Source organism: Colius striatus, chromosome Z (genome assembly GCF_028858725.1).
Source record: "Colius striatus isolate bColStr4 chromosome Z, bColStr4.1.hap1, whole genome shotgun sequence".
NCBI lineage: Eukaryota > Metazoa > Chordata > Aves > Coliiformes > Coliidae > Colius > Colius striatus.
The window spans coordinates 21,646,005-21,658,408 of NC_084790.1; the positions used below are offsets into that span (position 1 = coordinate 21,646,005).

Sequence of the window (12,404 nt, forward strand, 5' to 3'; positions counted from 1 at the left end):
AGGGACACAAAGAAACTGAAGAGGGTTTTGTTACTCCACTGCATGGTTCAAAATCCTCAGGCTCATGCAGTCATGGATTCACAAGGACTGTCAGGCACTGATGGAGGGTGACTGTCTCAGACCTTTTGAGAAGTTGGGTGCTTTGTGGGACTTTCACAAAGGTTCTTTTCCTTTTGAGACCAAGGCTTAACGGTTCAGCTGGTCTTTCTAAATCTCAGCAAGACTCAAAAAGAGACTTTAGGTTTAGTTCTCAGACAGAAAGGTAGGTATCAAAGCTGGACTGCACCCTGTATCTACAGGCTCACATGTCACTCAGACAAAGTATTACTCCCTAACCTTAAAGAAAAACTTGACACCCACCACCCCTTGCATGACTGTTCAGGAACCTGAGCATGCTGACTTTTTGCTGAGATGGCAAGAGCTCCCCCCCAAGTGCTTACAGACAGGCACCCCCTTCCACCAAAGCACAGCTCACCTTCATGAGGGATCAACCAGCCCAGGAGAAATCCACCGCCTGGCCCCCACAAAGCAGTTTGCACTCCTCTGTGTATGAAGGAATGAGCCAGCACCAAGGAAAATTACTCAAGAACAAAAGGCCCATGGGTCAACGTGTTCTTTAATGTTAGTTCAAGCAAAAGAAGTTGCCTCATTCAAGCCTTTACATACAGGTAAGTGGCATAACATCTCACTCATTCTACAAAGAGAAAACATCATCCTAGATAACATTTAAAAGTTGACATTTACAGTTAAAGAAAAAAAAACGCTGTAGATAAAAAAAAAAAAAAAAAAATCCCCAACATTGTCAAGATTATCACCGTAGTTTTCTGCCAACTGACAGGTATTTTATAAATGAGAGCTTCAGTCCAGGAGGTACATTTTGCCCTTACTGCATTGCAACAATTAGTACATTTCACTTTGTCTTGAGACCTTGATGAAAACAAATAAAAAGCACAAGAAATGCCAGATTTTCTCATATTTTTAGGATAAAGAATGTATTTCAATCTTTAAACATCCAAGATTCTGCCACTTTTATTTGCTACAATGGCTTTATTTTAAAGAACAATGTAAGAATTAGTTTACATTGAGGATTAGCAGTGCTGTATAATCTGAAGACAAAAATGAATCACTTAACTACATAGTATTAAAAACATTTTGTCAAGATCTTCTCTTGTATCAAAAGTACTAACTGCCAATGGAGCCCGACAGGATTACTGCCTGGTGTTCCTGAAACACCAGTATCTTTTCAGGCAGGAAAAATAATCACTTTTTTCTATCGAAAAAATAATTTTATTGCCATATCCAAGGAAGTAATAAACAGCATTACAGCTAAACATGGAACTAAACACTACAGCTGCAGTGAACAAGCAGTGCTGTGTGAGAAATTTAACTGCAACTTTTTTGCATGTTCTCAGATGAGTATGAACACAGACCAACCAAGTGCACCAGTGCACCAGGGCAGGTCAGTCACCAGCTGACAACCAACACTTGAGCCCTCAAACTGAAAAAAGCTGTGAGGTTCTTTAACCTGGAACTAATTTCTAAGTCAAGGAAAAGCTATTTCTGTGATGACAGATTGTAACAAAATATGGAGGAAAGCGTTCTACGAGAATGAGGACAGGGAACAGCTGTGTCAGATTCAAAACTACGTGTTTTTGTCTCAAAATTACAGAAGAAATTTAATTTTTTGTTGCAGAAAACTGCAGGTCATGCTTTAGAAGTGTCCTCTGTGCATTAGTGAGGCCTTCAAATGGTATCATGCTCTGCTCCAAACTGAAGAGCCTGAAAGCTTTTTATCATAGTGTGGGACCAAAGTATCATTGTATCTAGGTCCACAGGTATGTGATATTTTTAAAAAAGCCAATGTTACAAATAGTTATTTTTAAAGGCTCAGCATGTCAAAAGCTGTGCCTTTGTCTCAGCGGTGGAGAAGAGACAGCTTTCCCATTCCTCATAATTCACTCAAATTAAAAAGGAAAAAAAAAGCCACAAAACATTTACTGTATTCTAGGAAGTCAGCAACCACTTGTGTGTATAGTTCCTAGCTCATTCAACTTGTTTATAAACACCTTAGGAAGAGTACAGACTTCAGGAGGCACAAAAAACACTCTTGCTGAAGTTGCCCAGCTGCTCTGGTAAAAAGTAAGAGTATTTGAAATTAACTGATGCTCTATTTTTAGGACCCAGAAGTAAAAATGTAATTGTCTGGAAACTTGAACTAAAAATTGAGCTAATATCACACTGTGCATTCAGACCTGCACACAGACACCAACAACCTACAACTGACAGGTACACTTCCTAGCTCATTATAAAAGAAAGCTATGGCTTCCAGAGCTTGAGGAGGCCATCTTCACTGTACGTAGCAATCAGGTTCTGGTGGGGGTGATGAGCAATGCCAATGACATCTTTTTCATGAACCTAAAGAATAATAAGAAAGATGCATCAGGAGATTATTCCTCTATGAAAATCAAGTCTATTATTATGTTCAAACAAGAACTAGAAGAAAGCTGGACTGAGATTTAACAGCAGAAGCCGAGAGGAATATCTTCCCTGAACCCCACCCTCTCCAATAAGTTCCAGTTACAAACAGTTTTTGTTGGGCAGGCAAGATTCAGTGAAGGTTTACACCCACAAAAATAGACAACATCCAAGAGTTCCCTATTAAAGCTAGTATTCTTCTTTAGTTTAATCCAAGATAAATTTAAGACTGGCAACTTCAAATCTGACAGCTTGGTCAGATTCTCTGTCAACCTGAGTGCCAGTTAAGGCATGCACTAGTTCAAATAAGTTTGAACCAATTCAGTCTTGGCTTGGTGGAGATACATTTCTGTATCTTTTAAAATTAATACGGTTCTAAAAACATAATGACATTCTACAGGCAAACGTACTGGAATGCCTTTGTTACCAATCACGGCTGCTAGAGGTGAGATTCCTTGGTAAAAGGAATGTACCTTATGGACTTCATAAATAAACATTCAGATCATCTTTGTGTTCACAGCTCTGCAAAAGGTCAAAGCTAAGAACTTACAGTCAGAGTTCTCTCCAGCTTGCCAGTCACTGTGCTGAAGCAATAGAGCACAAAATCTTCACCAACACAGTAGATCCATTCACCACGAGGTGAAAGCGCGCAGCAGACAAAGTCACCGCCTTCTCTCTTACCAGAGCTGAAGCTTCTGACAATCTGTAAACAGACCCCCACAAATACAAAATATTTGCAGGATTACACTTTAGCACATCACCATCACATTCAGAGCAACGTTATTTAAGGAGTACTAGGTCTGCTTAGAACATAGGCTCTCTCCATAACTGCAATCACTTTCTGCAAGTCAAGCTGTTTTAATAACCTGGGTACAGAACAGCTTATCAGGAAAGCAAACTGGAGACACCGAGTTTAACCCAAGGCTAGGTTATTAACTAGTGTTCTTTGCACACTTAAAAGGACCGAGAGAGGCAAAAGAGATCAGTAAGATCACATACCTGTCCTTGCATATTCATAATGACAACTGTGTTTGATCTGTTGCAAACAACAAAGTGTTCCGGGTTTTTGGGCAGCAGAATGACACTGTTCACGGTAATGTCTGTCCCAGCAGTGCTGCCAAGAGATTTGAAGGTGTTTGAGCACTCTGTTGTCTTCACGTTCCAAACCTGGTATGAAAAATAAAAGTAAAACCAATTAACAAAACTGAGCTGATCCAGGATACAGATTTTTCAGGCTTCTGGGGAGAAATATGAATTTAAAAAATAGCATTTTAAAGCAAATTTTAAAAATATATATATTATCGTGTCTATTCTGAAGCACAGACACCGTGAACAATTTCACTACAACTGAACTGAAAGTGAATTTCCATTAGCCAAATTCATTCTGGCTTCCTTTCATTAAACGTATCCCCTGAGGAGTGAGACCAGATTTGCCTTCTGGTTTTAGCTGGTATCTGTGAATATATGGTGCAGCCTCTGCACATGCAATTTGTCTTACACGAGCCACACACGAAAATTTCTGGAAAACCCAAGCCTCACTGACACTGTTGGGAGACACATCCCAGCTTAAAGCTGCTTCACGCTCAACACCAGACTGTTCCACCTGTTTAGTAACAGTAAATTAAACTATTCAACATTTGTGGAATATTTTTGCTGTTTACACACTGGTACAATCAAAATGAATGTTCCCATGACTGAGGCAGTGTAGCAAAGACTATGAAGTAGTGCCCGATTTTGTACAACTAGAACCTATTACACTCTCCTAGGCCACATCTATAAGCTTTATCTGTATCTGTTCACCCAGTCCCATGTACTGCACTGATGACCTACTTAGGGTAGCTGTTTCTATGTTCATTTATTCACTATTAATCAGTAATGCCCTATGCACAACAACGTTTTCCTCCTCTTAACTGCCACACACTGAGTAGTTTCACTGTTTGCTGAGAGCAGAAGCCAAACCTATCACTTGTACAATCAGTTTCATTAATGCTTGATTCCCTAGCATTACCTAGCTAATCCAGCACTAATGAAACCCATTAATGACCTAGGCAAGGGACCCTTGAGGACAAAGAAATAAACAGAACGAAAAAAAAGTGACATTATTGCAGACAATCCCCAAGTCGTTCTCCAGTGACTGCAGCAGCTGTTAACAATCCAGCTACACCATGCAAAGAGCCTGAATGTGTTAGTGAGAAAGAAAGGGTAAAGGCTGTCTTACCTTCACTGTGCCATCAGAGGATGCACTGATGATATAGTGGCCATCCTGGGTAAAAGTAGCTTCATTGACGAAGGAAGAATGTCCACGGAATTCCTTTAAAGTCTTCCCAGATTTTAAACCATGAATCCTGTCACATAAAAGAGGTCACAGTGAATGAGTAACTGAGGTAGTCTGAACCACACTCTGGCTTCACCCGATTTTAAACCTGAGATACTTTTGATAGGCAACAATAAAAAGTGCTAAAAATTCCCAAGCCCCTTTCATCACAGATTATGTGTCCTATTAAAAGCTTAGGGAAATACCATCAAGCTTCAGCCTCAAGGACAGCTATGAAGTTGACAGAATGAAAATTACGGATTTGAGGTTGGAAGTCTCTAATCTAACAGACTCCTCAACTGAAGTGAGCTCTGTTTGGTTTTCAAGCAGCAGTCTGAAGCCTTGCCAATGAAATTCATGAAGCTTGCTGTCCTTGATTCAACATTCAGCCTCACACTATTTCAACTGAAATGCTTATGCAAGCAGATACTAGATTCAGGAGGAGAGGCACAGGTGCACATCAAGGCTTCTCTCTACTTGACAGAGGTGTACACACCTCTGGAGGAGTGAGTCTAGTTTTGGCCACTAAGAGACCACCAAGGTAGTCCTTTGGGCTGGACCACAGGATGCACGAGGAGAGGTTTGAGAGAGCTGGGTATGTTCAGCCCAGAGTGAGAGCGTGACTGCTGTCTTCCAGGTAAACAAGTCAGGATAACCACAAAGAACAGAAATAACTGTAAACAAGATAAAAGTGATCCAAGCAGACTTCAGCTGCAGCAAAGCATCTGTGTAGCAACAGAATAGCTTTGTTTCAAACCAAATCAACCCAGCAATGAGCAAATACCACTCAGGAACAAGACATCACATAGGTGCTGGATCAGAATTACTGCACTACACAAACATTAGGCAATATGTTCTGCAATCCAAAAAAGAGGACAAATAATATCCAAATGCTTACTAAACATATTTTTTACTATTTGGTTAACATCTCTACCTAACAATTTTTACAGAACAAATGGAGTCAGATTCTTTTCAGAGGTGCACAGATAAAGGACGAGAGGCAAAGAGTACAAGATAGAATACAGGAAATAAGGGGAAAAAACCACCCTCAAATCTAAATCTCTTTCCTTACAACCAAACAGGATTTTCTCTGAAAGGGTTGTATAGCCCTAGGAAAGAAGCCAAGAGAAGCAATGAAATCTCCAGTCTTGAAGATTTTGAAAGCTCATCTAGATAAAGCCTTGAGCAAGCTATCCTATCCCAGCACTGTGCTAGTGCTAAACAGCAAGGGATGGTTTGCATGAGAAATGGAGAACCATCATGCCTGAAAGCAGAACTGCAAGGCAGCCTGGAGAAACAGGAGTTACCTAACAAGAGTGAAGAAAAAAATGATCCTCTCTCTATGTCTCTTTTTCATCCCCGAGTGAGTACTTTTTTTTCCTCTTGTTAGCATAAATGGCATATGAATTTTCTCTAACAAGAGGTTCCAAAACAGCAATATATGTCAGACAATCACAGAATAACAAAGTCTGGAAGAGACCTCACTATACCTCTATTCCACTGCTTCTTCCTCAAAGCAAAGTCAACTTCCAAGTCAGTCATGATCTTGTTAGCTTTGAAAGAACTGCTTCTTTCTCAAGTGAAGCATTTCCTTCTACAGAATCAGAATTTCTGTTCCTGGAGGTTGTCCCTGTAGGAAGTGTGCACTTGAGGCAGATGGCATTGCCTCATCTACAACTACCTCTAGATGAGGCAACTAGGTTCCTTCTCAGACTTTTTTTCCAGTCACATAAACCTAGCATGTATATCTGAAGAGAATCAGATCAAAAACCATGACTCTAATCCACAGGAAAGGCTATAATTGTCATTCCCAGATACAAATTGCTCTTGAAAATTTCAAGGTCCATCAGCCTGGCTGTCTTCCAGGGTTGCCCATCTCTAGGGTTTCATGTCAGACTGCTGCAACAACAGATGCCCAGAAAGCATCTTCCTCAAGTCTTTGTTCCTCTTGTTCCCACTCTGAAAGGGAGGGGTGAACCTGGAGGCTGAGATTCCAGAGACAGATTCAGATTCCAGAGACAGGTGTGAGAGGGTGAAAAACCCTTTTACAAAAGGAGTTGGCAATGTATGACTTAGCAGCAAGATAATGCAAAGTGTTTGTCCCTGAATGTGTACAGATCCACCTTATCTTCTCTCAACCACACGCAGATCACAGGGACACACAGACTCTTATTCAAGCCCACCAAGAACAATGACTATTGCCAATTGAGATTCTTAAGCCCTTGCGACTTTTCAAAATTTTGCTCTATTCAACAACTATCAAGAGGAAGCAGAGAAGATGCACCAAAACATTTAAAGCTGCTCTCAGAGGATTTCTTTAGGTGGTAGAAAAATGCAAGTCTATGATACTACATCACACAGGAAATAAACTGAATGGAACCAACCACTGTCGTGTCACCCATCAAAGCCAGTGAATAAGCTGTTTAGGCTGTTTCAAAAGATGTCATCATGCTGTCATCCTCCTGTCATCCTCACACTTTTTTGCCCTAAGCTTATAATGAAAAAAATGTTGTCTTTGAAGGTCAACATAACTGTTTCTTAAGCTAGGAGTCTCCTAAGAAAGGAAACGTGCAAGGTCAATGTAAATGACAACAGAGCAGAAGTACTTTGCCTCTAGCCCTGGAATAACACAAGGTAAGCAAGGCAGAAGGTCAAACTTTCACACTGTTCCTCTCCAATCCTTAGCAGTCATGCTCTCCTATTAGTATTCAAAACACAGTGGGTGAAATGAATCCATTTTCAAAAGTTTAAACGATTCACATGAAAATTCTGTTCTTGTTTCTCCTGCACTGCAGTGGCCACGTTCTCATTTGACTTACCTGATTGTCTGGTCAAAAGAAGCACTAAGGATTTGGCTGCTGTCTTTAGAGAAACTCAGACACGTAACACCTTTGCTGTGGGCTCGTTCAAATCTTCTCAGACACTGACCACTCTGGATTTTCCACACCTGTAGAAGAAATGAAGAGTAAAACAGAGGTGGTTAGTTTGTTATGAAACCACAGAAGCTGTCAGAGACAGCATGTATCTGTGAGCCAGGCTAAACTTCATTTGTTTTTATACAGAACGGCAACAGTATTGTGATTGTGAGTGCATCCATCTTTCTGGTCAGCAGCTCTATCAACACACTATACAAAAAGACTGGTACCTTAATCTTTCCGTCTTGTGCTCCAGTTGCTAGCATTTCTGTATCTCTGCTAAAGCACATACACAGCACTGCATCATCCATCATCATAAAATTATCTTGTGCCTGGTACTTCAGATCCTAAAGGAAAGCAGAAGATCCACCATTCAAAACAGTGAATTCAATTAAACGTATTTTCAGTCAAAGCACGAAAGTACTAGCAGTTTTGACTTCAATTTATGTAATCAAGCAGATCTCACAGCCTTACACCAAGACAGTGCTACTATGAGCATTTTAGAGGTGACACTGATGATCCAGAAAGGGAAAAATAAGTCTTGTCGCAAAGGGGAGTCTGTGATGTAAAGATTCCAGACTGGTATTTGAATTTCCCAAACAGACAGAAATGAAAACAAACTTAGTCTCCAAGAATAAGATCAGGTGCTCCAGCCAAGAAACTACTTATGTGAAATGAGGTGCAATTTACCTTCCTGATCTTTCCTGTAGTGAAATTCCACACTTCAATGAAACCATCGACAGAGCCAGTAACCAGATACTGTCCATCTGGGGAAAATCGAGCACACTCCACATGGGACTTCTGTCCAAACTGTTATAAAAGAGAACATAAATTAAGCGTAACAGACAATTTAAAAGAAGCAACTCATTAAAGCAAAACTGTAGCCCCATTTTAGTGGCTAAACCACAGTATTTCCTAGAGGTAAGGATTCACACATCATTCATTGCAAGAACTCGTAGAGCTAATAGAGTGAACTAACACTTCTTACTGTACAGAACTGCTCGGTGCAAAGCTTTCGCAAGAGGAAGCTGCCTATTCTGCATTGTGAGTGCTGTGGGATGACTTTCTCTTTAAAAAGTTATATGATAAAATCCTTAAGAAGAACATACTGGTCATATTAATAAGCCTGGTAAGCAGTTCATGATCAAAACTTCATTTGTTCACAGAAGCTAACATGGATGTATACTTTAAGGTTTTTCCTTGCATAGATAAGGGAGACTGAGTGAACCACTCATGAAAAATTAATCATTTTGAACTGTGAAGAAAATAAATGATTCATATATTTATCATAGTCACAAATATGTGGGTACCCAATCTTGTTAAGGGACTTTGTTTCAGACTCTCATGAATTCTGATGAGACTAAACACGAAGAAGATGATGAGGAGTAAGCAGGGGGAGAAGTGACTTCTGAGAAAGAGAACAAGAATTCAGATTTATTCTTATTTCTCAACATAAAGCATAGAAAGGAGAAATCTGCAGTAACACATATAAAAGCAAATGCAACATCACCTTAATATGTCTGCTCAGCTGTGTGGGGAACTTTTCCTCTTCTACATCTTTCACAGCTGCTTTGCCTCTGAACAAGTCAATAGTCATACCAGGAGGAAGCAGGCCCTGATGCTGCTGCCATTTCAGTGCCTTTTGAGGAGTTGAAAGACACATTGTTAGGTATCAGTTAACACAGAACAAAGCTTACTTCTAATTAACACAATGCACTGCTAATTTCTTGTACCCTTACAAATTGTACACCTGTACAGTCTGAGAGAAATACATTGCAACTACTTAAAACAAGACTTCCCAGATTATATTTTGTAACTCATGACTGGAAACAGGTAGAAAATGATGCTCAAATGTTTTTTTGGGAGGGAGAACGGCTCAGGCTCACCCTTCCCGTGCCACTTATGGCACATAGTACGTACACAGTGTGAATTCAGTCTCATGTTAACTCAAATTTCCTGACCCGTGTATATTTGCCTAGAATTGTATACATTGAGACTAAAAATGACACACAAGCTTTCCTGGAGGCATACGTGAGCTTCATTTAAAAGACAGAATGTTATGCAACCCCTTTGTAAGAGAGCTGCCTTCAGTCACAGGACTGACTTGTTATTCACAGAATTGATTTGGCATACTTAAAATATTAGATAAGCCATAAAACAGCAAAATACATGAAATACTGTCTGTGTAGATTATTCATCAATATATTCTGAAAATTTAAAAAAAAAAAAATAGTTGCAAGCACAACAGAAATTGTGTGTTAGGATTGTACTTCGAAAGCGATCCAAGTACTTATTCTATGGGAAGAACCTACCACTGGAGTTGTGACTTCTCCTACAACCACTAAACCCTGCCACCTGGAGAAAATAGCATTTTTAACTATAACACACGTAAATGTACAATATTTAGGCTTTATTTTTCTGAAGTTGGAGAATCAACTATATCACAGCTAGTTCTATGCAGCAAAGACCTACAGAAACTGACACAGCTACTAAACTGTTTTTTAGGATTTACCTGTCCCAACAATGCCATGAGACGAGATGGAGGTACAACGCTGACTTCTCCAGCTAGAGCTTGTGCAATAGCAGCTCTCCGCTTCTCTTTGCTACTTCCATCTGGGTAGGCCTAGAGAAAAGTTATTTTTAGAAAACCATTTTCCATAAAAACAGTAGTTGTTCTGAACTGAAACTCCTTTCAGGTTAATTTTCTGTTAAGGCCTTTGAAAGAGCCCACCCCGTTAACATCAACCCTTGAAATACATAACTTCTCAAACATTTCATAAACCACCCCTGACCACCAAATTGCGCAGCTGTACCTTCTGACTCCCAGATGCCATAAGCTGTTAGCAACTTGTGCTAATGCTAGGGGGGTCACACAAGACAGTATCATGAGGTCTCCAGGAATGACATAACATACCTCACGAGGATCAAAGTAAGATCTGGCCAGAAGATTCTCGAGGTGGATGTAGCGCTCTGGCTGAGTCTGTTTGAGCATGATCATCGGATCTGTTTGTCTCAGGAGAGACCTGGCAGCGCCTAGTTCCCGGAGTTCTATCAACTCCAGCACAACCTGCAATAAGAGACACACATTTGCAGCAGGAATGTAAATGCAAACCTCCAGAGCAGAGAAAGGTTCATACACTTCCTGCATGGAACTCACCTGCTCATAGAGATCAATGAGGGTCTTGTCAGGTAGCTTCAGCGACTGTATGGCCTGCAGAACCGTGTCCCAATGTCCACTGTTGATGTCAGCCACAAAGCTCTCGATACTGTCCACAGTGTTGAGGGACACAGTAGTTTCCTCCTGAAGAGTGGCGAGGGCTCGGTGGAGGCTGTTCTCCTTCAGGTACTGCATAATCAGCCGGATCACACTGCAGGGGAACAGGATGAGGTCAGGCTACTGGTATCACAGACTGCCCTTCCCGCGGCACTCTCCCACCATCTCGTACTCCGGCGCCATGCCGACCTGCAACGGCTCCTTCATCAGCCCCACTTCACGGTCCTCTCCCAGGACTACTCTGGCACCGGGACGGGAACGGCACCATCCCCTCCCCACCGTCGCAAGACGCACTCGGATGAGCCGATTTCCATCAGCATCTTGAGCCGCCGATACCGCTTACCTCACCACCACTAGACCCTCTGCGCCAGTCCCAGGTGCTGCCCTTCCCTACTCGTGGCCCTTCGCAGCCCCTTCCCGCCCTGACGTCCCCCGACCACCTCCGGGGCGAGCCCTGCAGCAGCCACCCTGCCCTGCAACGGCCGCAGTTCACCGTTCTCTCCCGACACTATGCCCGCACCGAGGCCAAGACCACCACCCTTTCAATTCCCTCTCCGCCACCACCACACGCACTCGAAGGACTCAATTTCGATCGGCATCTTGAGACGCCGGCAACAGTCCCAGGGGCCACCGTTCCCCGCGTTCCTCCGCAGCCGCCACAGACTCTCCAGCCCTCACGTTCCCCAGCCACCTCAGGAGCAGGCTTCCTACCGACGGTCACGCCACGTCGCAACGACTTCTCCGGCGGCCCCGCTTCATCGTCCTCCCCCCGCATCGCCGCGGAGCAGCGACGGGGACCAGCACCGCCACGGGGGCGGAAACTGGCAGCCCCCCGCTCACGACCGCCACTACACTCATTCGGAGGACTCGGTTTCGACCGACACCTTGAGCCGCCGCCGCCACTCCCCGCGCAGCTCCCGGGAGCTGCCCTTTCCTCCCCGCGGCCCCTTCCCGCTCCGACGGTCCCTGACCACCCCAGGGTTCCGCAGCGGCCACGCCGCCCTGCAATGGCCCCTCCGCCCGCCCTGCTTCCGCGTCCTCTCCCGGCACCCCTCCAATTCCCCTCCCTGTCGCCGCCACACTCACTCGGAGGATTCGATTTCGATCGACATCTTGACCCGGCGGCGCCTCGCACGACTGGGCCTCCGCTGCGTCCGCCGGCGCCTTTCACGACTGGGCCTCCGCCGCCGCTTCCGGCCTCTGACTCCGCCGCTTCCGTCCCGCGCCGCGCCGCCATGTCACGTGACGGGCAGGGGGCGGAGCCTGGCGGGCACGCACCTCGCTGCGCCCCCTGGCGGAGGCGGGCCGCCAGCGCGGGGCGGGCCGGAGCTGCCGGCGCCCCGCGGGGAGCGAGCCCTCGGCTTCGCCGTCCGCCGCGTCACGGTCCTCGTGTGGGGAAGCTGGAGTTCGGGTTGCGCGTCCGGTC

At 43.6% G+C, this 12,404-nt stretch overlaps 1 protein-coding gene across 1 annotated transcript; it reads right to left on the reverse strand.

Moving 5' to 3' along the window:
* Positions 1-600: 600 nt before the first annotated feature.
* Positions 601-12,195, reverse strand: SMU1 (SMU1 DNA replication regulator and spliceosomal factor). The gene is made up of 12 exons (XM_062019177.1): positions 12,065-12,195; positions 10,862-11,072; positions 10,619-10,771; positions 10,217-10,327; positions 9,215-9,343; positions 8,395-8,514; positions 7,935-8,051; positions 7,609-7,736; positions 4,694-4,820; positions 3,475-3,642; positions 3,026-3,178; positions 601-2,415 (listed from the first exon to the last, which is right to left on the reverse strand). The coding sequence occupies exons 1-12, from the start codon at positions 12,088-12,090 to the stop codon at positions 2,317-2,319; spliced, it is 1,542 nt and encodes a 513-aa protein (XP_061875161.1). The 5' UTR covers positions 12,091-12,195; the 3' UTR covers positions 601-2,316.
* Between the last annotated feature and the right edge of the window lie 209 nt (positions 12,196-12,404).

What these genes read in the sequence shown, in the direction of transcription:
- SMU1 (XM_062019177.1), bottom strand. Translation starts at nt 12,090, where the DNA reads ATGTCGATCGAAATCGAATCCTCCGA. An exon ending in CTACAGGAAAGATCAGGAAG is followed by an intron (nt 8,052 to 8,394) that starts GTAAATTGCACC and finishes GCTTTCCTTTAG; the next exon opens with GATCTGAAGTACCAGGCACA. An exon ending in TCTTTTGACCAGACAATCAG is followed by an intron (nt 4,821 to 7,608) that starts GTAAGTCAAATG and finishes TTTATGTGACAG; the next exon opens with GATTCATGGTTTAAAATCTG.